Raw genomic sequence first — 27,352 nt, forward strand, 5'->3', positions numbered from 1 at the left:
GAGCAGTGATGAGTCCCTGCAAGGATCTCTCTGTTGTACTCTGGAGAGCACGGTTTAATCTGCTTTGAGAGCAGAATCACGGTTCGTAGAGCAAACCGGAGTGGGAAGGCCTTTAGGGATTACTGGCTGTGGGCTCTTTTCCTGTGCAGATAAGCCATGGGAGTTTATATTCTTGTCACTGTAGAAATAAATGATAGATGAACTGGTGTTTTCTTGTACATGGGGCACAAAATAGGAGCTGGGCCATTTGGATTCTATTCTTGCTTTTCTTATTAATTGTTGTTGTAACCTTGAACAGGATGCATGATTTTTTTTCTGTGCCTCATTTTTCTTAAGGCTAAAATAGGATAATACTACTTAACCTACTTCTTGGAAGAGTTTCTTGTCTAAATGTGTCTCAAGTGCATTGGGTTCTTTGGACAGAAATGCTTTGTAGATGCCAAGTATTATACAGCTAGTGACTAATGTTGTTTGCCTGGCAGTCTGGAAAAATGCCCTTTATGGGCTTTTAATTTTGTGCGATTTTAGGCAAATGTTTTGGTGAAATGCCCTTGCTGTTCAGAATTACATAAATGCTCTTTTTTTTTTTTGGTTGTTTTTTGTGTTTTTAATATGACTAGGGAACAGGTGGTTACCTCTTTGCTTCCAGCTGTCATGGTTATTAATTATTGCTCAGTTGTCTGCCTGGACAATATTGAGTTTTATTATTGCAGGGTTGGTTTTAGTGACCAGTAACAGCAGAGGTGGCAAATTATCCTTGATATTACAGCGAGAGGGGAAAAAGTGCTTGTACCAAAATGTAAGGGTGCGGGGCTGGAATTACAATAGTCTATGTATACTTTGCTGCAGAGGGAAGAAAGTGGGACACACCGTTTTTCTGAGGGTCTCTGACCTATGCAATGATAGGTTTTTTTAAAAAAAGTGAATATAGTGAGAGGGGGAAAAATAGTGACAGCCATAATTAAAACAGGGAAGCATAATAATCGCAACAGTAAAAGTGTAAAAGTAAAGGCAGTCACCAGCTACTGTATGCTGGATGGGATTTATTCTCCCTAGAGATCCTGCCTAGAGCAGCATCTGGGGGCACTGGGTATGGAGAACATCAGTTGCATCCTCCAAAAACAGATGGATGTATCATACCTCCTCAGCTGGGAGTCCCTGGAATCTTCAGCTCTTGGGCTCTTGTGTTTCTTTGCCTTTGACCCCTATGCTGGTTTTGAACAAAAGTCCAACTTGGGCCTTTTTAAACTATTTTATTGTTACAGTGTATAACTATAAAAGTGTTTTTGATACCTAGTAATTGGAAAAAAAGAAAATGAAGATTACCAGTTTATTTTTTCTGTGCACTACTGGAAAGATGCTGGGGCAGGTAAGAATTTGTCGTGTATGCTGCCTTGTGCCAGTGTGCTGGTTAGCTGAATTTCTCTGACACTTTAGTAGACTGAGGTGTATTTGTTACATCAGGAGGAGTGATGATGAGTAACTTGTTGCTTAAAAAAAATGAGAAATTATTAGTCTTTCATTCTGGCTTGTTTTGTAGTTTGAATTCTTTATATCTGTGATCTTCCCAGAGTTACAATAGTAATAATTGACACAAGAATGCTATTGTGAAATAAGGTTACATGTGTCCAAACAGAATTTGCCTGCCTTACTGGATTTGATTGCAATATTTTGTTTCAAATCTGAAGCAGCCCGAGAGCATAATATGGTGTTTTTCTATTGTTGTGCCTGGTGTGTGTTGTTATTCAACAGTAGTTTTCAAGGCACTGATCAAAATAATGCTGTAAGCAGTACCAGTCTCACTTTTCCTAATTATGGGAAGTGATCTATCAATACACACTATTATAAATCACAGCCCGCTTGTCAGCTGGTGGGAATTATTTAATGCTTTGCAACACCTTTATTTGCTAATGAGTGGGGTTTTTTTCCCCCCCTTTTTCTTTGATAAGTATTAATGTTCTAGCTGTTAGCCTATTTCAGGATGGAAATGATTGATGTTGCTCTACTTTAACCAGAACACTTATGCCCACTCCTGGTTCTTCTTCCTCTAACTCCTTTTTTTCGTCCGCAAGAACTCTTCACAGAGGTCATGTTGAATGGCAGAATTATGTAATTTGTAAGTCACCCATCACTTTCCCTTTCTAAGCTGTATAACGTGGTCATCAAACCAGATTGACTAAAACTGCATTGTTTTGTATTAATAACAGACTTTGAATCAAACCAAGCCATGCACAGGCACAGAAGTGCAGTATATACATGAATAAGTCGTGGTACAACCATTAGGTCAGCAGAAAAGGCTTTACTTTTAGAAGCTGAGAAATACAACAAAGCATAACTGGAGATCAGTGTTAGCTAGGGATTAACTGAAGGACACATAGGACTGCAGAACAAGAGCAGTGTTGTAAGAAACCCTCGGACCCACCGTTCCTTTGAATTTCGTGTTTCCCTGCTGCCTCAGCTCTTGGTGGCTCGGACTGATGAAAGCCTGACTTATCATCTAGTGGGTAGTGGCCACCATGAAAGCACAGAGGATGTTTTCAGAGATTCAAAAGTTGTGTGCTGCTTTCTTTGAAGCAAATTAAAGGTGTTTGTAAAGCATTTAGGGACCTTCATATGAAGGGCATTCAAGGAATACAAACACTAATATAAAATAACTGATACAGGTGATAAACATCCCATTGATTTTCTTTATATGAAAGATTTTTTTTTATATATAGCTTTTAGAGGAAATCAAATAGAATGGAAAATTTAATGTTGTCACCCTGTTGCGCTCTGCTATTGTTGTTGTCGGGTCTTTTTGTGTGACTGTTATTTGTTTGGGGTTTTTTGTTGTTGTTTTTTTTTTATGCAGAAGCGCGCTCATCTCTCTAATCTTTTTTGGTAGTTACTAAAGTTGACCCCCTCAGTTCAGAGTGTTTTAATGGTTTGAATTGCACTCAAGTCTTCCCCAGTGTATCTTTGTCTGATACTGTTAATAACTGGGCTACAAAACATGGAAATAGCCTAAAAGCTAACAAAATTGAAAATACTCTGTGTAAGGAGCTGTATGTAATCAGAATTGCAGTTCAGACCACTGGTTTGGCTGCTGCTTCATGGAAATGTACATTTGGCAAAAATGTGGCAGCAGTTTTATATTGCGCTGTAGTTAATCTTGAGTTTCTGATGTTGAAGGCATGTAACCCAGAAGGTCTATGGTGATTCTTGAGATCTCTTGCTTCTTGGGTTCAATACTGATTTTTATTTTCTTGGGCGGGAAGAATAATCCCACCCTGCAGGAGTGGTGGTATTTTGTGGCTCTGATGCTGTAACAGTTGAAGAATGTGAATAAGAAATCACGGACCATGACATCAGTACCATTACTGTTTCTATCTGTGCCTCAGTTTTGGTTTTAACGGAGGTAGAGGTGTTTTGAAAAAGATGTGCAGTTGATCTCAGCTGATGCTTCAGAGTGAATTTACTTTTTCCACAATACAGTTTTGCTTGATAATTTGAAGCAAGTTACAGTTTTCCCCAAAGTTGTTAAGATTTCACTAATAACATAAGCAAGCTGTTAAGTAAGTCCGTGCTTTAAAGTAGATGTGGCCATTTTTCTTCTGGAAATGTTTGATGTTGCAGGTGAACTTTGTTTCAGATCTGGCTGGGATACCAGGTTTTAGGGATACTTGAGTTTGGTGTTCTGATTTCTGCAGGAGCAATGATGGATGACTTTTCTGTAGAAAACCAAGACTTTGCTTGTGTTGCAAAATGCTGCATCACAAGAAATGGATCTGGTGTTTTTTCTTCCTTGCTGCCCCCTGTAATTATACTTTTCTGTCTGGGGTCTGCTGGGAGTAGAAAGGGGGAAAACCAATATCTTAAACATGGTACTAAGAATTGCAGTCTATGTAACTTCATGGCTGATTATCAGGCTTGTTCAGTAATTGCAGAAACATATCTTGGCTCTCCTGGAAGTTTGAGTAGTGCCATGGTTGGGCAGGTTTGGGGGTTGATAGGAGAATAGAGATAAGAATATGAACATTGCACTCGGAGCTACTTCATTCCGAACTCCATTTGTTGTTGCTATGTTATCTTGGTATGAGCTAGCATTTAAATCTATTAGAGTTGTAAAATACTGAATTTCTGGAGATAAAGATGACTTATCAGTACATGTTATCACTTTCTTTGCTGATACAGGGTTAGCTCAAGAATGTATAGCAGTTAATTTTACCTAATTTTAAGTGCCTCAGTGTAAGGCTTCCAGTTGCACAAGAAATAAAAAACATGAATACAATAATTTAGGCGCTGACATTTGTTCAGTTAGTGTAACTAGAAAAGATGTCCTCTGCATTAATAAAAGAAGATTTAATGAAAGCTGATTGATTCTACCAGGTGCTAGTCTTTCACATTTTTGATCTTTTCAGAGAAAGATCAAAAGTTTATGTAACCTGAACAGCTGTTATCTTGTGCTCTTTTGTAAGGTTCTTGCCTTGGTGTAAAGCATTCAATCGTGCTACGGTGCTCTGCTGAGTTTGCTGAGAACTTAAGTACTCAAGTTAAATACCTAATGGTAGATGATATGAGTCCTGTGAAGGGTGAAATGGCGCATGACTGCACTTGCGTGCTTGCCTGGTGTTTTACTGAGTTAGAAATGCATTTCTTGGAGCCTGCATTTCTTCATATGCTCATGAATTGGCTTGTTACATGATAACTTTCCTTCAAAAGCGTGTATACTGACAAGCCGACAGTAATAACCAATAGACTTATTGGGTAGAATTAGTATTTATCATTATTATGAAAATTAATAGCCATGTTGAAATGCTAAGGCTATTTTCAACATTACACTAGATTTGGCCGGAAAGCAGAGTATAATGGCAGTATCTTACAGCATTTAATAAAATCATGGGGGTCTTTGATGTTCAGAGTTGTGTTTTGGAGGAAATAGTTCTGTTCAAAACCAGCAACAGTCTTGATGAATTTGGTTGTTCTATTTGGATTCTCTTTCTGTAACTGGCAGTGATGTAGTATGAGGTGCTCTGTATAACTGCATGGGCCATTAGACACAAAGGAATTGTATCCAGATGTGACATTTCACAGTATATTCTAAGATAGATCTATTTACTTCTCGTTATATGAAACTGCAACTCCTGTGGAAATCAATATTGAAAATACCTACTAAAAGCCTCCTAGGATCTGCAAGCATGCACAAAAAGGAGCTGTATGCATGTACTGTTATTCACAAGGGGTGGGTTAAAGTGAATTATTTTAATCTTTTCATGTCAACAGCAATTGAGTATGTTTTCCTTATTGCAACATCCTGTTATTGCTACAGATGATGCAGAGAATGTGGACTAGAGCAGAAAGAGTCCTCGGGTGTCTTTAAACTGTTTTAAGCTGCCCATGGTTTGAAAATATTCAAGAATCTGTGATGTGAGCTGTTTGACATTTTTCCTATTCCAAATGCTCAAAGGAATAAATCTACATAAAGAGTGTTAAAAATGAGAGAGTCTTTGCGACAACGTCTGGAATCTCAGAATGTTACTTTATTTCTCTCTTTTGGCTGACCACCACTATAAAACAGCTGAATCAAATACATTCTTTTATGTATAAAATATATTTTTTGAGTCTTGACAGCTTGTTTCCAGTTTTAGTCTAATTCGGTTTGAAACAGCTGTTCCTAATCTCTGCAAAACAGTTTTTTGATGGAAATCATGACATTCTCAACTACTGCAGTGTTACTGGGCTCTATGTCATTTCAGAAGTTGGCTTTTCTTTATGTTAAAAGAATTCTTCATTCAGAGAAAATGTCACTTTTGTATCAAAGAAGCTGCAGTTAAAAGGATAATAACTTCCTCCTCCCCCCAAGGTTATCTCTCCATGAGGTTGGATATACGTTTTGCTTTCTACATGACTTAAGAAAAAACATCACTGTATGTTTTACCATTAGTTAGATTTTTATTCTAATGTTCCCTGCCCTACCCATATGCTTTCAGTTGGGTTCTATTTAGAGTTTTCTCTGCAGTTGTCTCAGCACTCAGACTTAACAAGTTCTGTGGCTTGCCTTATGGTTCAGTTTTACTCTGGAGTCAAATCTTGTATTTTTCAGAATTTTCAATGTAGCATTTTCAGTTTGCTCAGTGCCATCTTTTTTTTTTTTTTTTTTTTTTTTTTTTTAATTTGGTGGGGAGGTTGGCTGCACTGCTTGGTTCCTCTTCCAAAGCTGTTTGTAGAAATTTCATAGATCACAGAGCTGATCAAGTCTGCAAGCTCTCTTGTGCCTCATAAAGCAAAACCTAACCTCTCATTCCTAATTTTCTCGTTCTTTTGGACACTGTAGCATGTAATATAGAGTGAAGTTAATGATTTTCTGCATAAAAACTTGCTATGTAGTTGACTGTGTGAATGCAAGCGTATGATAATACTGTGTGGTACATACTCTTCCCTGGCCTTAGTTGCTGAATGAGGTTTCACAAGTCACTTTGTTACTCTTGTCTTTCCCATCTATAAAAGGGGGATTGTGCTACAGAATGAGTACTCTGAGAAATCTGGGAGAGAAGCTGCGTATGAGTAGGATCACTAGTGGTTGCTGATCTTGCTTCTGAACCCACTATGGACAAATACCATCCTGAAGCCTCTTTTGGGTTATTTTGTTAAAGCACAATTTATCAGCTGAAATAAAACTTAACAACTAACATGGCATGAAAGCTTTACTACTTAAAGAGCTGTTAAATATGTTTTCACTTCCAAATTCAACGTTTTGCCTGGCAAATACTTTCGAGTGTTTATAGTTTTCCTTGCATTATTTTTTTTTTCCCACAGTCTAAAGAACCTGACTTGGGGCTGCATTAGGATTAAGTGAGATTACTAGCATCTTCTTTCCATCCCTCTTGTGTACCTTGTATGAATACATCCTAATAACTATTGATATTGCATTCATCCTGCAAGAAGCTAAGACCTTTAGTGTCTGCTGATACTGCAGTTTTGATGTTGTGTTTTTCTTGCAAGTAAAATCAATTGAGACAAATCTTGGTAACTTTTACAGCAAGATAAAATGACTATGCCAGGCAGCCATTGGAAATAAGTATGGGTATGCTCTTAGATCACATAGACGGGGCTGTTCCAGCAGAACTGGTTGGTTGATCTACTAGATTTAAAGGTCAACTGTAATCACATTTCAGAAAGATTGAAGAAGATAGAAAATTGCTACTGTGCTGTTCTGAGTCATATACCTGCTTCTGGTGCTCTTTGCTTTTCCCTTGTACATCTTAATTTACTCAGCTAGAGCATCAATACATAAAGGGCACAAGTCAATGTGCTTGCTCTCTCCTGTCGATGAGGGAGCTAGTTAGTTGCATTTCCTCCAAGCCAGTACCTTCCCTCTGGAAGACCTGAAGCGGAAAGGAGTTGTCTACTACAGTCTACAGATATGGAAGAAACAAATTTCTTTTTCAGGGGAAGGCTGTGTGGAAAGCTGCTGTCTGGCTGTCTTGTTAGATGATCCATCCAGTTGCTAGAGTTGATGCATCCAAGGGGTGGTACTATCTGTTCAAACACAGATGGGAGAGAGAATTGACATAACCTTCTTAATGAGTGGAGACCTTTGATTGTGGGGAATCCAAAAACCATCTCATTAGTAGTGTTTTATGCGGCAGCTTGGTATTATACAGATGTCCATGGAGACCAAGCAGCTTTGGAATATTATGTTTTGTAAATACGGTGTGATAAAGTCACATTTCCATGTAACAGGCAACTGTATCTGTGTACAGAGGTGAATAAATTTCTTGTTAATTTTTTTGCATCAGCCCAAATGAGACAACTGCTTTGCCATAGCAGGTTGCATGAACTAAAAGCAGCAGGGACATAGAACATTCACCTGCTCAGATACAATTCGTTTTCCCCTGCAGCAAAGCAAAAGGAGTCCTGAATGAGAAAGGGCGTGATGGGAAAACAGGTGATTTAATTTAAATTGATAAACCAAACCACATTATTCTTCAAGGTTTTTCCCTCGTGAACCATATTATTGCTATATTAATTTGATAGGACTTTGTTCCTTGTCAAGCTTTGCTCTTTTCCTGTACCAATATACTTGCTGTCCTTCTGTTTGGATCTTCCATAGAGCAGCAGAGGAGAAATGGAGTAGCCTTTAATGGCATGGGAACTGTTCCTGAATCAGAGAATACTGACTGCAAATGCTTTTAGCTAATCTTCAAACAAATTTTGAAGCAACTTTATGATTTTGTGTGGCTAGTAAATGCATATTTCATGATGGTCATGATATAGTAAGTATTTTGTTTTATTAACAGTGTGCTGAAAGATGACTCTTATTAAGAGTCACTTTCCCCAAAAAATCTGTTGTAGGGAATGTTAACTGTTTTACAAAGGTTATTTGTAGCAGGACTCCCAGAGCCTAAATTAACTCAGAGCACTGTCCTTAGTGCATTTTCATATGTGCTAACTTGCAAAATGTAGTAATTCCCAGATGTATAGAAATCAAGGGTCTGTGGCTTTTCTGTAAGCATCCATGACCTGCTTTTAAAATAGACACTGACATATAGCAGTGGCTGAAGACTTGAGTGGTCTGAGGAGACATTTATTATGCATTTATTTAAGGTAGCCTTTTTCAGAGATTCTTGCTCTGATGGCCTTCCAACTTCAGTATGTGTTTTGCTTTGTCAGCTACAAACTAATGTCTTATGTTTGCTATGCTTACGGTAAATATGGAAAGAATATTTTTTTAAATAAATAATGGACCAGGTGAAGTTTTCAGAGGCTCACATGATCAAATCAGAGTAGCAGCAAATCCTTTGTGGTTTTTCCCAGTGGCCAATGAAGTCAAACAGTGCCTTGACTGACTGATTTGGTTTTTGTTTTCTTGCAAGTTGCTTAAATATTTTTTTTATTTTTTTTAACCCGTTGATAATGTCTGTCTTCATTAAAAGGGTACTAAGGGAAACAATGAATTTTCAGAAGTGTAGCAGTAGTGTTTGTAGGGTCCTGGAAACTTGATTATTCTTTTCATGTATGTAGTTGTATGTAGAAAGACAGTTTTGCAGGGGCTTCAAAGAGGTTAAAAAAATGAACAGAATACACCCATGCAGTTTCCAAGCTACAAGGAATTGTAAGATTATAGAAGAGTGCTTTTGTATGGAAGGAAGTTTGCAAGGTAAAAAAACCCAAACCAATTGCCAGTAGGATTATTACAGTGTCATATGGACTTTATTCCTTTTTCTTCTCTTGTTTTCTCTTCTAATCACAGGTCTTTATCATCCTTCCTTTCTTCAGTTTGCTAATTGTTGCAGCAGATTGCTGTTTTGAATGAAAACAGTTAAATACAGGGTCCATCAGTTGCCAGTGTAAGATGGCAAGGGAGAAAGAAAGAAAAGGGAAGAAAAATCTTATCAAGACTATATAAGCAAAGTAGGTATCAAATCAGTCTTGATAGAGCAATACCAGTAGCAGCAGTCATGGCAGGCAAAATGCTGGGAATATACATGCAGGTTCTGTTCTAATTCTTGTTGTACAGTTACTCCTCAGCCGTAAGTCCAGAAGAAGAGAAATGTATTTTGAAAGCATCTTCCTTAAAAAGAACTCGCTTTAATTTCATACTTGATTATTACTTTTAACGAACAACAGTATTTGGTTGCTTACTGAGAGCGATATTAAGCTTGTGCTTTTGTGTTTCTTTTCCAAACTAAACACAAGTGCAGTCAGTTGTGTTTTAATGCTGACTTCTTTCATAACGCTGCTCAGCTTACACCATCAGTGTTCAGGCAGTGTGCTATCCCTGCGCTTTGGAAGTGGTTCAAACCAATTTATTCTGCTTTTTTTTTTTACTCCAATTGTCTCCAGTTGTAATTTGTAACAACATGTGTATGTTGGTTTATTTACTCACAACAAATTGCAGCGTTCTCATCAAGGGGATTTGTGTTGGAATTTGCATTCCAGAAGTTGTTGCAGCCTCATCATTTGGATTTCAGAAACACTGATAGGTAATGTTACTGAGTAAACAGTACCTGGAGATTACTTTAATCAAATTCCTGAGCCGTGGAAAGTTTGGAGGTGGAAAATATTTCAGAGGTATGGCGGGGCGGATGCTTCAGTGAAAGGCCTTTTGTTTCCACTGCCTTATACTAGCATCAGCAATTGTGTCAGTGAGTTTTGATTTAAGAAAAATAATAGACATATTGTACAGTAAAACACTTGTTTTAATGGATTTAAAAAAGAATTAAAGTGGTCTTGTTGCTAAAACAAAGCATATATCAGCATAATCTGTAGCTGAATAGTGTCACCTGTCATGGTGTGCAGGGCAAGATGATGCTCGTCTGTTAACTCCAGCTGCCAGCCTTGGCCTGGTTTATTGTAGGAAGGTCGCACAGGAAGAAGAATCTTATGCTTGGCTTTAAATGTAGGTTTTCATCCGTGCTCTGATTCCCTAGAGAGCGTATGTATATGTAAAGAGGTTCCTGTGGTCAAAGAATTTATAATGATTTGACCTTCCTGAAAAAGTTGTAGGTTAGATTTTTAGATTATTAGAAGTCTTTGCATGACTGGTATATTGCTTAGTCATGATGGCCTCAAAATGTAATACTTCAAATAAATTAGTTTGAGCTCCTTATGCATGTGTCAGGAAAGTCCTTCATGTGTTTATGTGTGCATGTGCACTGCGAGTCCATTGCCTCTGAGTATGTCCTCAAGGTCTGAAACAGGACTTCCATTGGAGACCAGCCAGGTGCTTGTCTGCTTCAGCATGTGGTTGGAAACTTCCCCTGGCAAATCCTGGTTTTATTCCACAAATTAAGTAAGTCTACCAGAAAGAAACCCAAAAAATAAAACCCCCACAGCTTGGTAATGCTGCCCAGTTGCAGTCTGTGCCATCTCCATGGTTTTGAGCCTGCCTTCGTTACGCAGCTTGCACTCAGCACACTTTTATTTAAAGCAGAGCTAAAAGTAGAACTAAATAGCTGACGTTCATAGCCATTCAGTATGATGCAGAGTTACTGGGAAGGGGACGGGACAGGAAGAGGAATGTTGCTAGTGCTACGTGGGTTACACGCATTTATTCGCACAGAACTATGCAGGACTGTCCAAACCCCTCCAATCTAGACCATGCTTTATCAAGGAATATAAGCTAACAGTAATAAGTCCTATTTTGTTCTACTCTCATTTACTTTTGTTTTCTTTTATACCCTGAAATGATGCATTTCAGTTTGCTGTGGCCATTGCAACAAGAAGGCAAACTATTGCTGCTATGTTATTGCAGCAGTCCCTGTGCTGATCGCTTTTCATGGAGCCATCTCCATATTGCAGAGCCATCTGTGTTCCTTACTGTCCAAGCATTAGGCTCAGTAGTACAAATTACTAACAGCTCCATGGCTTTCAATTGTTCCTGTTTGTTTAGTGTGCCAGCAGCAAGTCTTCAGTTCTTCAGCACCATTTATAAGTTTTCCTTGCTCTTTTTATTTTGTTTTAATGCCTCAGGCAAAATCTATAGTTGAGTGAATTGTCAGTCATTCATGTTGCTGAATTATTGGCTTGATAAAATGAATTTTGGGCGGTAAGTAGGTAGTGTCCTCATTTACAAAAGATTTTGTAACTAGGGAAGTGATAGAAAAAAGTTAAAAATCATGGTTTGCGAAAAGCAGTATTTTGCTCCCCCACCGCCCCAGTTTCCTTAAATGCACACCAGTTTGTCATATTGCTGGTGGTATGATCTCGTACAGAAAGATCCTTTCCGGCTGTGTAAGTACGTGCACTGCTGAAGAGTTAAGGGTACTTTGGAAAACTTAATGCTGAATTTATCAGCTTGTGTCTGTTTCGAAACCCAATTGTAATGTAAGGATTGTATAGGTTTTTTTAATGTAATTTCCTTGTCTATCTTCTAAGACCAAAACCATGCAGCTTTGGGGTTTTTTTTCTTTCATGTAAGTTATGTTTTTACATTCTCAATTCACTGTTCAGACTAAACTATTCACTTGCAATAGTTCTCTGATGTTCTGCCCCCATCGTACCTGGAGCGATGGGCACCATGGTGTGCATAAGGTGTTTGCTTCTGGACAGCTCAGAAATGTTGGAGGAGAAGTGCTTGCTTTGGTTTTTGAGGTTAGAAAGGTACAAAGTGAGAATAGAGGATATAGCACTTTGTGGCTGTTTGAGACTGGTGAGCTTTGAAGAGCGGCTGACCATGTACATTGGATGCATTGTGGTGTTGTGGGAAGCAGCTGGTAAGATGAAGTGGGTGCTAGTTCACAGTACGGTGGTACTGAAATTTCAGTACAATGGAAACCGTGTAGGGAGGCTGGTGCCATTCCCTTAAGTCACCTGGACTTTTTGGGGTTTTCCACCCCAGGATAAGAGGGGTGGTTTTGATAACATTCCATCGAATGAACTGAACAGCAAGGAAAACATTTCTTCCTTCTACGGATTTCAGATACAATGTCAGACAGCTCAAATCTAGCTGAAGGCTGTGAGTCTCGGTAGCATCTGAAGCCTGGTAAGCTGCTGCTATTTCGGTCAGGCTGGGAGGTACAGCAGTGAGGAGCGGTGCGTGGGGCAGCCTCTGCTGCAGCGTGCTGTCCTGTGGGGTATTCTGCCGTTTGCTGTGGGCAACCTTCTGGGGAGCTGTGAGTTGGGGGATAGAGGTGCAGGGTGGGAGAACCCCTCAGAACCTCGGCATTTTTCACGATGCTAAATAATATTGTGATGCTTTTTTTTTCTCTTCTATTTTTTGTTTTCCTTGGTGGTGGGAAACATTCAGAAAAAGAGAAAAAGGCCATTTGTTCTGCCCAGTATATCCCTGGGGCTTGCAGGTAGTGTGGCCTTCAGTAGAGAAGGGTGAAGCAGTTGAAACGGTCCTGAAGTTTGGCTTATGGTTTGAGGGAGGAAACTGAGCTCTTGGTCAGGTGAAGTTGTATAGTAGAATTTTCTGTTCCAATTCAATGTTACTACCTCACTTGTAGCACTGTGGTCATTAGTGCTCTTAATTTACTTCCCAGTAAATATGCCAGACAAGCCACTGTGGCCACCCACATTAACTTCCTATTTATTTTTCTTATGATGGCCACCTGAAACAATAGATTGATGTCTGCAATTTTTACTTCATTAGTAATGAAGTCCGCAAAGCAGTAAGGGGAATGTCTGTTTATTTGGTGCTTTAAACTGGGGTACTGATGAACCACTGTCTTTTGATCCGGTAAGCTTTTCTTATTTCTGTATCTTGATAATCACTAGGGTATGTCCAGTTTTAGATGAGGAGCTGACATGTCTGTGGGTTAGATGGTAGACATTTAAGTGGTAATTGGGTTATTGAAGGGTGGCTACAAGACAGCTGATGCATGGAAAGTCAAATGTACATCAGTCTTCTTTGAAATCCATAAAAATTAATCACTTAGGTTCTCCTGTGGCTTTAACTGTATCCCACAGCAACTTAAAAACTGCTCAGTCTCGAAGTCTTTAAAACTCTTCTGATAACATTAGTGCAAATTCTTAGCTAAATAAAGAATCTGTAGTGTTTATAATTTCCAAAAAATATTTTTCAAATTCTCTTGTGGCAATTAGTTGTAGGAGTACTGTAGGGCTTGTGTGGGTGGGGACATTTTTTTGCTGAATACAGTGACAGCTGCAAGTTCAGTCTTCAGAACCCGGGGTTTGGCCCTGACTATCATTCTTTTCCCCCCTCTATTCCTATTTCAAGTCCAGTAAAGAGAAGCATATGTTTTCTTGCATCAGCTCAGTTGGTGTTACCTTGTGAAGCATGACAAGGTCGTGTGTTCGTATGGCAAAAGAGGAGATCTCAAATTGTGTTTGAGCTGTCTTAGACCTGCTTTTTTGCTGTGATGTATTAAAGATTTCCATGATATACATGGTTAAATTTCTGTTCATGTAGGTATGCGTGTGTTGATGCTACACTGCTGCTCCTGAAATTGGTACTGTTATATTATTAATATTGCAGATCATGCCAAGAAGGTGTCTTGCATTTAATATAGAACATAAGAAGGTTTGCCTACCCCATATGAAGATCTCAAATTGGAACTGAAGATGCTATCAAAATTTAAAAGGGACAAGGTCAGCCTGAAAATCACGTTTTAAAAAGCAGAAAATCATCTATTTTTAACAACAAATTTCCTTACCTTCCAGTACCTGTACTAACGACATTTTCAGTTATTAACACTTGAAAATGGTTTTAAGCATTATTTTAGTTGTAAAAATACTTAGATACCATTTGTCTAGGTGCCTGTTAATTTGAGGTTTTCTAGTTGAGAGACATGAGAACTGATCAAAAGCATTTGTGTTCCTGTGCTGCTTCTGTATAATCAAACAAGTTCAATTTATTTCATTCATGAAAGAAAAGGTAACGGATGACTCTTTGTACCAACATCTTTATTGTGGGGGGCTGGGCGGGGGGGTGGAATGTGGGTAAGAAGGTTCTTCATTATAGCAAGCAAAGACAAAAATATCAGTAACTGAAAACAGGAGTTCAACAAACACAGACTGCAACTAAGGTGCATGGTTTAAACAGTCATGGTAATTAAGCATGGAAGAATTGGAGAGGAATAGTACGGGACTTGCCTTCCCTGAAAGACTTGAAAGGCGAGCACATGCACATTTTGTTTTTTTGAACTGCATTTGCTAAATCATAAACACAGAAGTAACTTGAATTAAGGTAAGAGGCAAGACTAAATGTTCACAAAGGTTCTTTTAGAATGACTTAATATTTTCCAAGAAGCTTGTGGAAAGGATCAACTCCCAGCTGTCCAGGGCCTTAACCGTAATGTAACCTTTATCTTCCGTCTGTTCTGTGCTGGCTAACTATATGCCTTCTAATCTGAGGACCCAAAATGAGAAGGGTTTGTATCCTTGAAAACATGCTGTCTGTCCTCCAGAGTGTAGAATTTAATATCAAAGTTCAGAATCTCAGTTTTTAACTTATTTTCAGAGAACAGCTGGCAAAATGTGCCTCACTTCCAATTAGTGGCTGCTCAAGACAGAAAGTAATGGTTAACTGCTACTGACTAATCCTGTATTTCAAATGCTATAAGTTGAGGTAGAGTTCCCAACCTTGCCAAGACCTGGCTTAAAGCCTTTTATGGCTGCTTCGAAGACTTGACGAGCACCTGACTGCAGTTAACATCTATAGAAACTCTACTACAGATATAGTAAGTAGTAAAAACATTTAGTATTCTTAAAAATCTGAGATTCCTCAGATCCACACCCAGCATGAGTGGAATAACAATTGTGAAGGTAAATTTATAACAGTATTTGTAAAGAAGCAAGATAAAGCAGGAAAACGTCATAGAAGACATCTGAGAAGATAAGCGTGGGCATTGTGTGAAATACTGTAAATAACATTCTGTGCATGAAAATGGATGCTGAATAACATCCATGCAATCCTGCAGTCTGTGGTAATTTGAGGTCCTCCTTAAAGATGCATGTCATCAAAGGCTGAATCTTTAGCACAAGCAGACTGATTTAGATTGCATAGGCAATATGGATTCGAACATTTCCTAGTTGTTAGATTAAAATTGTTAAGGTTACAAATGAAGAATTCAACTTTTTAAGCATATATAACAATACATGGAAAAAACACTACTTTTCTTCTTGATAAGGAATGTTTCTTGGGTCAGTGCGAAAGCTTGCATCTCAGTGTAAATGGTGTCTTATAAATACCTGGATAAATACAATAAAAAGCTTTTGAAGATAATTTCTTCCTTTTGGTTCCAGTGAGATAGGGGTGAATAAAATAATTGATGTGCCCTGTTAGCTGTCGACCAGGTTTCATGTGGCATGTCTTTTCTTTGGCATGCATATAGCAGCAGCGCATTTTAGCACCTCGCCTACAGCATCCACCTCCTGACAGCAAAACTTGTCAATAGAAAAGCATTCTGCACTTCATTATTTCTACAACCTGAGCGCATTTGCAAATTAATTGATGTGTGGGCGGAAAGGCATCTGCTATTGTAGAAGCCCTTAACTGTTGCAGCAAACCCAGAAATAAACTGGTTAGCTGTAGTGAGCTGATACGCTGCTGCAGGTGTTGAAGCTGCTAAAGTGGCTTGTTGTCCATTTTTCTTGTTGTCTTTGATACTAGTTTCTTTAAAAAAACAAACCAAACTCTACTGAATTGTGACCATGGAAACAAACAGCGCTATAAAGATAATATCATACGTACTTAAATATGGTTAGCTAACAAGTAGTTTCGTATTTCTTGCCGGCTCAACACCAAAAGAGTTTTAATTAGGCCTGTAATGAATGACTGGGAGTGTTTTAAAGGCTATTCATCTTGTGGTGTAATTGAGTTAATTATAATATCATTATAAGCTCCCATGAAAATAATATGAAGTTTATTCCATTTGTTCTACTCCTAAGGATATTTCTGAGGTCCCCTGGCTTCATCTGAAATACTCCTACTAGAAGTCTTCAACACTGATAGAGAAAACTGTAAAACCACTTTATGTGCCATTCCACAAACCCTTCTGTTGGGCACATTGTTCTGTCCCTGGTTTCGAGCTCTCTGAGCTGCTGCTTAACCTGCAAACTGCGAGTAACTTCTTGCAGTCGTGTGACTTTTTTAGCTTTCACTGCGCAGCGTAGTATTTCCTTGTTTTTCTGGTTTCTGATCAGTTAGCTTACCCAAGTGTGGCAGATGAGAGTAAGAATATGCGATCTATTTTCAGAAATAAAGATTACAGCAGCTTTCGAACTGTTACTCTTTGTGCTGTGGTAAAAAAATGTGTAGCAAGAGAGGTGTTTTTACAAAGCATATGGCTTTTACACTAGTTCAGGCTACAGTAAGTTTTGGATTTGATTGTAAAACATCTCTGTGCTTTTTGCACTCTAGTCAGTGTGACATCTTCAGCAGATGGACAGATAAACTTCCCACAATCCACGCCTTTCCTTTCAGAAGAGGAGATGAGTTTCTTGTTTGTAAAAGTTGTTGAGGAAAACCTAATCTGTATAACTCTATTGTATGCTTAGATGTTGGGGTGTGAAAATTGAATGGATGTGCAGCTAAGCGCAGGGGTTACTGATATTTTTGGGGCTGTCTTTTTGCAGATGCAAGGTCAGCCCTGCTTTTGTACGTACTTCAAGCCTTATTAGAGCATTTACTTTTATGCATTTTCAGAATGGTGTGCTTAATCATGGAGCAAGCATGTTGCTTGAATCCACGTTCTCTCTGATTTGGGTAATATGCTGTCTTGTTTGCTTTTTGTAACCCTGCATTATCAGAATTGGTTTGGTTTAGTGTTTTTTAAATTCTATAATCAAGAGTTGTTCCAACCTTAATTAACCCTGCTGGGATGGTAGAACTGCCTTTTTTTCTTTCAGTAACTTTGCTGCTCACACTTCTATATTTTTCCATCCTCTTGACTATTACAGATTTTGTAAATAGTTTAGAAATGCCAGCTTGTGATGTATGAGTCTCTTTAACATTTCTTTGATTTATGTGTACTGTGCTGAAAAAAGGCAGAGGAAGCATATTATTCTGGAAAAAAATGTTGCCAGTCTTCATTTTTTTTCAGTCTTAGTTAAAAGCTACACTTTTATCAATCAAACCTGATAAGATTCTTTTTTATTCCTAAAAACATTCATAACTTAACTCTTTGAAGTCTAATGAAGTAATTTGATTAAGACTTTTATAAATGTCTACCTATTTTTGGATGTCTAACTTGAAATATCTTTTAAACTGATTTTTCAAAAGTTGGCTTTTTCGTGCATTACAGCTTGATCATATAGAAGTAGAGACATTCAAAAAATCACTAAGGGTAGGAGGGTTATGTTTTTAATATAAAGGTTGGCCATATGTTGCTATTATTAATAGTGCATTGCACAGACTGATGTAGTAAAACACATTTTGGTCTCTACCAGTATTGAGTAAAATGATTTTTCTACATAGTATACACATGACAAAGATTGCAGTTTTGTGATTATCCAGTTTCTCTTATAAGTGTCCTAATTAAATGCAGAGAGCTGATTTTTTTAGTCTGATGTTCCATTTTAGATACAATTTCTGAAAGTCCATATTGTAAGCCATAAATGGCTTCTGAAGGTTTTTTTTTTAAAAAAAAAAAAAAAGTTGAGTTTTGGAGTTCTTCGTTAATGTGTAATACTGTTTTAGCTGGAGAAAACTTTCAGTGAAAGTTCTCAGAGAAGGAGGAACTCGCACTGCTGCTAGTGATGAGCAGGATTCTCTGTCTCCCAGAAGTCAGTGTAGGGTTGAAGACAGGGTTCAGACATATGTCATTAATTTTTGAACACAGAAAGCTTGAGTAAGGGAAGAAAAGCTCCTTTTTTGATTGCCTTCTGGGGAAAGGAAAAAATTTCAGGTTTTGTTGACCATTACATTTCGGCATTCTGCTTGCAGGCACAGTGGTTATGGTCTTTCCCAACAAGTATTCTAGAGATGCCTGTTCAGTATTGGATGCAGTATGTTTTAAAGGGGCGAAAGTGATGTGTTTCTTTTGACATTCGTCCTTCAGAATGCAGCTGATCTCTTAACTTCCAGCCACCTATGGTGATTCTGCAGTTTGTCTGTACAAAAATCTGTGCTGTTACAAGGGAGGCCAAGAGTTTAAACCTCTTCCTCTAACCACTTGTAGGTGACCTGTATCAGTTGCCATTACTTGTGTGTAAATGTTTTCTGTGGGTTGCTTTATACTACCTTGGAAGGAGTATAAATTAATCCGATCATCAATATTCTGAAATGATACTAGGAATGTTCATACAGGGAAATAGGCCACATACATTCTGTTCCAGATCTAACTGTCCTGCTTCAGGCTTTAGTTGGTTGTCCTTGCTAGTGGGCTGGAAATTAGCATTCCCAGCAGCATTGCTTCGAGATATCTGCTAGATGTAAAAAAGGATATTAGCAAAAGTAACCATTTAAGGAAGAATTCTCTTCTAATTTGGCAAGTTGAGTTCAGTTTAAATCGTATTCATGCAACCCCTTCTACTGGGACAGTAGTGTGATCACCTCTAACAGAAGAGGTTAGGGGTGTTTGGTGTAGCTTGGCAGAGCACATCCATCTGCCCATGGCACACCTGTGTCAGGGTGAGCTGTACGCTGGAGTTCTCATCTGTGAGTACAACCCCCCTTCAGAAAGGCCACGGGAGGCTGAGTAAAGCCAGGTTTCCGTCTGCTGGCAGAAAGGCCCATGGCTAGGCTAATAGCTATTGTCTGGCACGCAGTATGGGTGTTAGCTAGTTTAAGTAGATTGTGCATTTTAATTATTGTGCAAGTGACCAAAGTTGAGGAAAGGCATTTAACAGAAGTTAAAATAATTAAATTTAATGAGCTAGGGGACAAAAAAAAAATTAGCAGCTCAAGTACCAGCTGGGGTTGTTACTGCTACATTGCTTATCCACCAACGGATTTTCCTCTCATCTGTTCGACTGTTGTTCTCCCCTTTGTCTGATTGTGCAACTGGACTAGTTGGATTCACGTAAGCTGCATCTTGTAGATGTTGTATTGAGAAGAGCATTCATTTCTTTATTTGGCTGAAAAGTAGTTTGTTTGCTCTAGTGGTAAAGCCCAACCACAGTGCTGCAAATCATGGCGTGCAAGACAATTTGAAGAGTGTTTCTGTAGCTGATTGCAGCCCTTTATTGTGCCACTCAGTTTTAAAGCATCTTCGCTTTTCTTACATAAGCACCTGAGCATCCTCTGTCACGGAGGCAGCAGGCCATTCTTTATACTGACATAGCTGCCACCTGAGCCCCTGACACTAAAGATTCAGTCTGAGGCTTTAGAAAATACTAATCTTTGCGAGAGAGCAGTGTCTTCAGTTCAGAGTTCTGGTGGCTCTGCAGCAGCACTGTGGGAAGATACTAATTGTGTCCTTTTTCAGTCTTTAGTTTTAACGATGACTTTTCACTGCTACAGGCTATTTGTCCTATGCAAAGATAATGCTTCTGTCAAAAAGGAATTAAGATTTTCTGTTGAGTATTGATAAAGTACACTTCTTGGCTCTTTTATGAAATCCATTAACTGAACACACAGGTATGAGTATGTCACATAGAGTGAGACTAAGGCCATTTGCCTTTCAGTGGGCAATCTCTGTAGCAACTAATACCCGTGAGCTCAGCGTTACTTGAAAAACACTAGTTTGTTGCTGCACGTGGCTTTATTTTGTCATTTAGATGCAGAATGCAATGTAATGATTTTCTCTGTTTTTTGTGATTCTGTTGTGTCTGGGTTGTAGTTGCATATCCAATGAAATGTTGGTTCATTTAGTTACCTTTCAGGAAATATGTCTGTTCAGGCCCTACAGAACACCTGGAGGTATTCATAAACATTTTAAGCATAAAATACAGTTACTCTTCTGAAGAAGTAAATAGAGTGGTATGTAGCCCCAGATTATGATTACTCTGCCTCTTTACCCATTTCAAATACTAGATCTCTTTTAAAAATCTCAGAGCCTGTTGGCTGTTTAGTGTCACTTTGTGTTGATATCATCCAAAAAGCAAGAATATGTCACTGATACAACTTCAATTGATTCCAGAATAAACAAAAAACCAACAAAAAACAACCAACAAACCACATAACCCCCAAAAGCCCCAAAAACACCAACGAGGAAGAAGAGGAGGAGTGGCTTTTGCAGAGACTTTGAACAGCGCAGATAATGTTATTGGCAGCAAGGATGCAGATGCTGAAGTTTTGACCAATTCCTTGAAGAAAGTGCCGCCAGATTTGCTATCTCTGCATGGTAAAAAGCCAAGAACTTGCAGGCAGTATTGGAGTGAGGGAACATTGATGCAGTCATTCATCAGCAGAACTTCAATGTTTTCAAAGGAAGAGTATGGGAAGAACACACTTTAAGGTTGAAATCTGACACTAATTAAAACAGCGCTCTCAGCAAAAATAGGAATTCAAAGACAATGCAATAAAAAAAATGCAGCAAAGACAAGATGCTAAAGAAAACAGGGATATGTATCTGCATTTTCTACTCTTGCATCTTATTTTTATATATATTTTTAATATATATATGTCTAAACTTGTTTTTCAACTCCCTAGCCTCGGGAAGGAGGAGGAGAGACCCAAGGGAAATGCAGGATTGCCTGTGCAGGGGCATGTGCAGGTAGATGTCCTCAGAATGCTCCATATCTCCTGGGTTCTTGACCAGGGTGAGACAGTGGTGCTCTGCATCTGAGTGCAATGCAAATAAGAGCCGTGCCATGTGAGAGGCTGTTAACAGAAGTGTGAGCTCTTTGGTTTCACAGTTTAGTGGGATCAGGGTGTTCAGGAGAAGATGTGACAACTTTTGTACAGGGATTTAAAAAGAATAGAATGGGGGTAGACTTTCTTCCCATTGTGGATAAGTACTTGTTGCTTCAGTATTCTTGTAAACTGGGAAGTGTTTGGGGGGCAAAAATGCTTTAAAAAAAAAAAATAGAACAAAGTGTCCTAATTAAATTGTAAAGTAGAGCGAAGGCACAATGTCTAGCTTTCCCATTAACTGAAAAGCCTGCAACCCAGTCCCACAAGAGGAAAACCAACAAGTAAAGAAATTGGAGACTGCTTTTTTGGTTGATGTTCTTTTGGCCAAGTCAAGAATTCAGCTACCGTGAAATGATCAAACATTGTTTGGAGAAAAAGAGAATTTCCAAACCAGCCTCATTATAAGAGAAGCTTAAAAATATCAATTAAGATAGTATAATTTCTCTCTTGCCTACTTTAGTCTGCAGAGATGAAACTGTGGGAGTGTCCAGTTTGCTTGCTCATTGCTCTTTTCAAAAGAATGACTAGAGTTTTATCTTAATAGACAAATCCCTTGTTAGCTTCAAGGGAGAAATAGCTTAATGATGAGGAGCAAAGTACTGTGCATCTTAAAAGGAGGCAGATGTGCATGCATTCACCAGTATTACAGTGAACTTGGAAAATTCCATGATGGGAAAGTATCTGTCAGCCACTTCTGTAAACTCCATTTCTTAGAGTCATAGAATGGGTTGGGTTGGAAGGGACCTTAAAGATCATCTAAACCCAACCTCCTGCCACAGGCAGGGTCACCTTCCACTAGACCAGGTTGCCCCAAGCCCCGTCCAGCCTGGCCTGGAGCACTTCCAGGGATGGGGCATCCACAGCTGCTCTGGGCAGCCTGTGCCAGTGCATCACCACCCTCACTAGAGAATTTCTTCCTAATTTCTAATCTAGATCTACCCTCTTTCAGTTTAAAACCATTAACCCTTGTCCTATTGCTACAGGCCCTACTAAAAAGTCTGTCCCCATCTTTCTTACTTACAAGCTCCCTTTTAGTATTGAAAGGCTCCTATAAGGTCTCCCTGGAGCCTTTTCTTCTCCAGGCTGAACAACCCCAAATCTCTCATCCGTTCTTCCATTTCTTGGAGGAATGGAAATATGAAATATATATTTAAAAAATTGCTTATATCTGAGGAAATGCTTTTCTGTTCATTTATATGGTCAGTAAGTATTTACACGAGAATGGAAAAAATACGCAACAAGGTAATGTGATTACAAAGAAAAGTCAGTCTTCTGATTTCACTTCTTAAACAAAACCTATTGGTCCTTAAAAAGCTTTAAATAACGGTAATATGTAAATTTAAAGTCCAACTGTGAGTTGACTTATCAATTGTAAATGCTCCAAGTGATTTTTTTGTAGGGTTTTTTTTGGTTGGTTGATTATGTTGTCCCATTCTCCCCCCCCCCCGCCCCGCTCCGACTCTTACCTTCTTCCTATCCAACCAGTTTTTGAAACTTTAAATGGCCTTGGCAGTAAGTGCACTGTAATGACTTGTTTAGTCAGCAGTCAGGACATGCAAAATCTCCAGCCCATGAATTATGTAAACTAAAGACCTTTAGACCCAGCATGATTCTAATGATGAAGCTTTAATTTTAAAAGTTTTAAATTAGCACTGTGTACATGTTTGTAGTTTCATAACATACCCTGGAGAGTAATCCTATAGGTCTATAACCTGTCACGATATGGGCAGTACATTGCTGTTGAACGAAGGGGCTTTACTGCATTGTTTGGGTTTAAGCCCTTTGGCGGTAGCAGAAGTTCTCTGTCTACTCCAAACCTTCAAGTTTATCTGCAGAAGATAGTGTGATCTTGCAGGGGGATGGAGGGGTTCTTTTTTGTTTATTTTGATTATTTTAGAGGGTGCCTTGCCTTGTTTCTGCTAAGAGAGTAACTGGGGTAGAATAAAGAAAAGATACTGCATGATTAACTTAAAAAAAAAAATAGTAATGCTTTCAGAGCTAAATCCAGTCGGTATTTCTCTTAATACACTTTCTCTGTTTAAATATTTCATGTGAAAGCCAAAGAAATCTTATGTGAATGAAGAAATCGCACTCCTTAGTTACAATTGTGAGAAAAACGACTCTGAAGTGCTCTGTTATGATGTATTTCACTTTGTGAGGAAAATTGTGAGCCATTAATATATGAATGTTATTATATATACTCAGGAACGCTATGGAAATATGAATTATATGGCACCTGTAAAACATAACCTTTTCTTCTAGAAAACATAAGCCATGTTGCCATTAACATAGAAAAATAATGAAACTTTAAAATAATGCAACTTCTGGTTTTATTTACCTTCAGGTAAAGCTTTTGTATGTATTGAAGTGTTATTTTCAGTGCTTTTCCTACATCCTTGAGAACTAGAGTCTCTTTTGATTTTAAAATGTGAAATTTGCACATCTACTTGGAACCACAGTTTTAAGAGAAATATCAGCTATCATGAGACTCATCATAAAACTGTACAAGTTGACACTGGTGTATATCATAGCTGCTAAGTGTTATAAATTGATGTTGTTGTTGGTTTTTTGTGTCTTAGTTTTCCGCAATAGCTTTTATGCTTCATCTGCATGTATTGGGGGAAAAAAAGATCAATCTTGTTGAAATTTTGTGGAGGAATATTTCATTAGGAAGTAAGGAGCTTAGCTTCATGTAAACCAGCTGGAATTCCCCAAAGCTGAAAGACACGGATGCTTCCTGTAATAAAGCCTCTGAATGATGGGGAGTTCCTTAGCGGCTGATTAACGAAATGGTTTGCAATACTACCCAGTGCTGCACCAATACTCAAGTTCTGTGGGTATTCAGCATGTTTTAAGGATAAAGCTATTGCTGTTTACTCTTCTGCTGGTTTAAATGAGCACAGTTGTTACAAGCATGGAAGGTTGTTGGGAATACACTTTCAGAGGGCAGACGTGACCATCCACAGGTGCTCAACCTTTGGCTGCGTTGGGTTGCAGGGTGTCTTAGACCTGCATGGGCCACCCCCCTGTAGACACTAACTGAAACGCATGATGGTTCTGCGGGGTGAAACCAAAGGCTCATACGTCACCCTGTATCTCCTCTCCACCAGTAGCTGTAAGTATGTGCCTGTATACAGTGCTCTCCCCAGGTCGCTGGCTCAGGGACTTCTTGAGTGAAATGTGGTTTCTGTGTGTTTATTAGCCCTTGAAGGGTTTGTGTCCCATGAGCTTATCTCTGCTTCCTTGCACGAGCCTTTTAGCACCCATAATGTCCTTTGATAGTGTGTCTTGTGTGTGTTCCCTAAGGTGAAGAGAATGTGTTTGGAAATAGCGTTCTCTTGTTAGTAAGCAAAAAATTTTGGGTGGTTTCGTATGTTTTTAGCTGAGATTTGCCGTCATGGCTGATGCTGGCAGAAAAAGATGTTTATTTTGCAGGAGGGAGGTGGAACTGAACGGCATGTTTATTATCCACCAAGACCGTTCAGTCTCCTGGCTATAGTTTTGATGCTAGTGATACTGCTTTGGCACTATTTTCAGTATTGTTTCTGTTTCTCAGAATAGATGATTAAGAAAAAATTTCCCAGTCTCTTCAGTTAACGCCCCTCTGCCCCCAGAAAAGAATGCATTCTGTGCAATACAGTATGTGATACTTTAATAATGTATAAATCAAGTTGGATAGAAGCTGTCTGTCGGTTTTATTAACTTTGACCTTTTCTTCCATTGTAAGGATGGTTTGGTAAATATTTAATGGCCCTTATAGATTTTGACAGTTGGACCTGCATTCCTAGGAGCAAAGGTAGATTATGAAGAAATACTTATAATTAATAAAAATAGCTTGATCACTGGGAGTCAGCCTTGAAGGACAGAATTGTTTTTTAGAATATATTTATTTTTAATTCCTTTTTTTTTTATGCCTGACCACTAAATGTCAGACTAGCCAGGAGGTTATGAAATGTTTTTGAAAGGTTGCATTTAAAATTCATCTATGATTAGCACCAGTGATTACCTCCATCTCTGAGCAAGTGTCCAAATGATGCTATTTACTTGAAATACCTGTCAGTGTCATTCTGCACAGTAAACGTAAGTGAATGGTGTCAACAGCACAAAATGGCAGAAGGAGGGCTGCTGGTAATAAGATGCAAGAAGAAAAGGGAAAAGCGTGTTCCTGGAGTCAGAAGGTTCTGCCAGAGCTGTCTTTCCCTTCAATTCCCTGCATATTGCACTCACTGCGAATTCTGGTAGTGAAGATTGAAAACTAAGCCCCTGACACTTTGAAACATTGCCTTTCAAACATGTACTGTCCATTGCTCTCATTGATTTTTTTTCATTTCAGAAATCTGTCGGAGCAAAACAAATTTGAGCAAAATTCATTGGTCTAAGTGGAGCTGTTGGGGCAGCACAGCCCCCCCCTCTTTGGCACCGCATGGCTCTCTTCCCATTAGGAATGCGATGTGTCTTCATGTTGTGCCACGGCCAAGGTCACGTGGCAAAGCAGCCAAGTAAATCAGGAGCCTGTTAAAAAGCTCTGAGCATTGACGTTTGAGTCAAATTGGCTCACAGGATAGCGTCACTCATTTTAATAGCCATTTTCTAGTAGATCACTTTACCAAGCTTTGTTTACCTCCTTTTCAGTCAGTACCCTGCAGAGTATCTTTGCCTAAGACCGCTTTATTTTCTGAGCGTTTGTATGTCCTGTTTTCCTAACTGTAACCTTTTTTTTTTAAATGCAGACCATGGGGTTAGAGTTGTTAGCATGTTAAATACTTCATCTTTTTTCAGAACAAATCTTTAGACAATTTAATGAACACATTGATGTGGGGAGTAAATGATGAAGGCAATTGCATCTGGCCAACACTGAATATTTCTTCTCCACTCCCTTCTCTTTAAAAATGGGGAGCTGAGAGTGTAAATTGAAAGTGTTTAGAGCTGAGCTTGTAACTTGTTGCACTCAAAGCTGGTTTCAGGACAGACACAGCACTATAGCTGTTCTTACATCTGTGAGCAGTGGGAATGCACTCAGAATCTTGCAGATTCATGTCGTGTCCTTCAAAAATTTGTCTTTCATTGGCAAGTAAGATAAAAGGTTAGAGGAGAAAGCTACTGAATGTGAATCTTTCTGCAATGCTATGGAGATGTGCTAGCAGGTATTTTAAAGGCTAGAATTTTCTTTGCAGTGGTAGAAACTTCTTTGCAAATATTTTGGGGTTTTATGTTTAAGAAAAAAAAAGTCTTGTTTCTAAAAAGCTGGTTTATATAGTGAAAGAATTGCATCTTTCTTCATCTTATCTTCTTCCAAAAAGCAAGGATGTTTGATCCCTTGAGAGAAGAAACAGTCTTAACATTCAAAAGCAAGCCCAAGTTTCAGGAGAGTTAGGACTTGAGAGGAAGTCTTTGATTCATCATCTTTCTTGCCCTATAGCGTAATTTCCTTGTAATATCTATTTCACAGCAGACTTTTTATATGCTTTTGTTCAAATCGTCTTCCATCCAAGCAATATATGTATATGAAATACCATACATTAAGTTACTGACTGGCTGTAATTTGAATTGGTTGATAACAGATAGTAGAGGCCTGACGTAGGTAGAGTACTGCAGTGGTGTGTATTTTAATATATGTTGTTTTTTATTATCCAGTTGCAGTACCATGCCGGGCTAGCATCTGGCCTTTTGAATCAGCAGTCTTTGAAACGTTCAGCCAACCAGATGGGAGTATCTGCAAAACGCAGACCAAAAGCCCAGCCAACAACTCTTGTCTTACCTCCTCAGTAAGTAATGAAATATTTTAAAGAGTTTGTGTGGTGGTGGGGTGGATTGGTTTTTTAAAAGCTTTTATTGTATTTATTTATTTAAAAAATCATCATAGTAACACCTTTGTGTTTCTTTTTTTGTTTCATACGAGATGAATTATTCTTGTTGAATGGGTGGGGTACCCTATGGAAACAATATTTCATTTTTTGCTTTTATGGAGGCACTGTGACAACAGAAAAATTGCAAGGATTCTTAGTAGGAGGTCATAAAAGTTTTTGCAACACGAGACTGTCATTGAGGAATGATGTTCCCCTGATTAGTATGACTTGGAGCTTCAAGCAGGACTTTTCTGAAGGTCCTAAAAGGCTGAAGCCAAGTCTTTGGTGTGAGTACTTTCTCGACAAACGTCTGTTCTGA

The 27,352-nt window shown here is 38.7% G+C and overlaps 1 protein-coding gene across 1 annotated transcript in view; it reads left to right on the forward strand.

Annotated features, from left to right (window-relative positions):
• The window catches only part of MED27 (mediator complex subunit 27), a 94,130-nt gene that overhangs the window by 9,695 nt on the left and 57,083 nt on the right, over window positions 1-27,352 (forward strand). Inside the window, exon 3 of the mRNA XM_005231209.4 lies at window positions 26,822-26,952. Coding sequence (XP_005231266.1) covers window positions 26,822-26,952 — 131 coding nt within the window. The remainder of the gene's footprint in view (window positions 1-26,821; window positions 26,953-27,352) is intronic.

Source organism: Falco peregrinus, chromosome 1 (assembly GCF_023634155.1).
Source record: "Falco peregrinus isolate bFalPer1 chromosome 1, bFalPer1.pri, whole genome shotgun sequence".
Taxonomy (NCBI): Eukaryota; Metazoa; Chordata; class Aves; order Falconiformes; family Falconidae; genus Falco; species Falco peregrinus.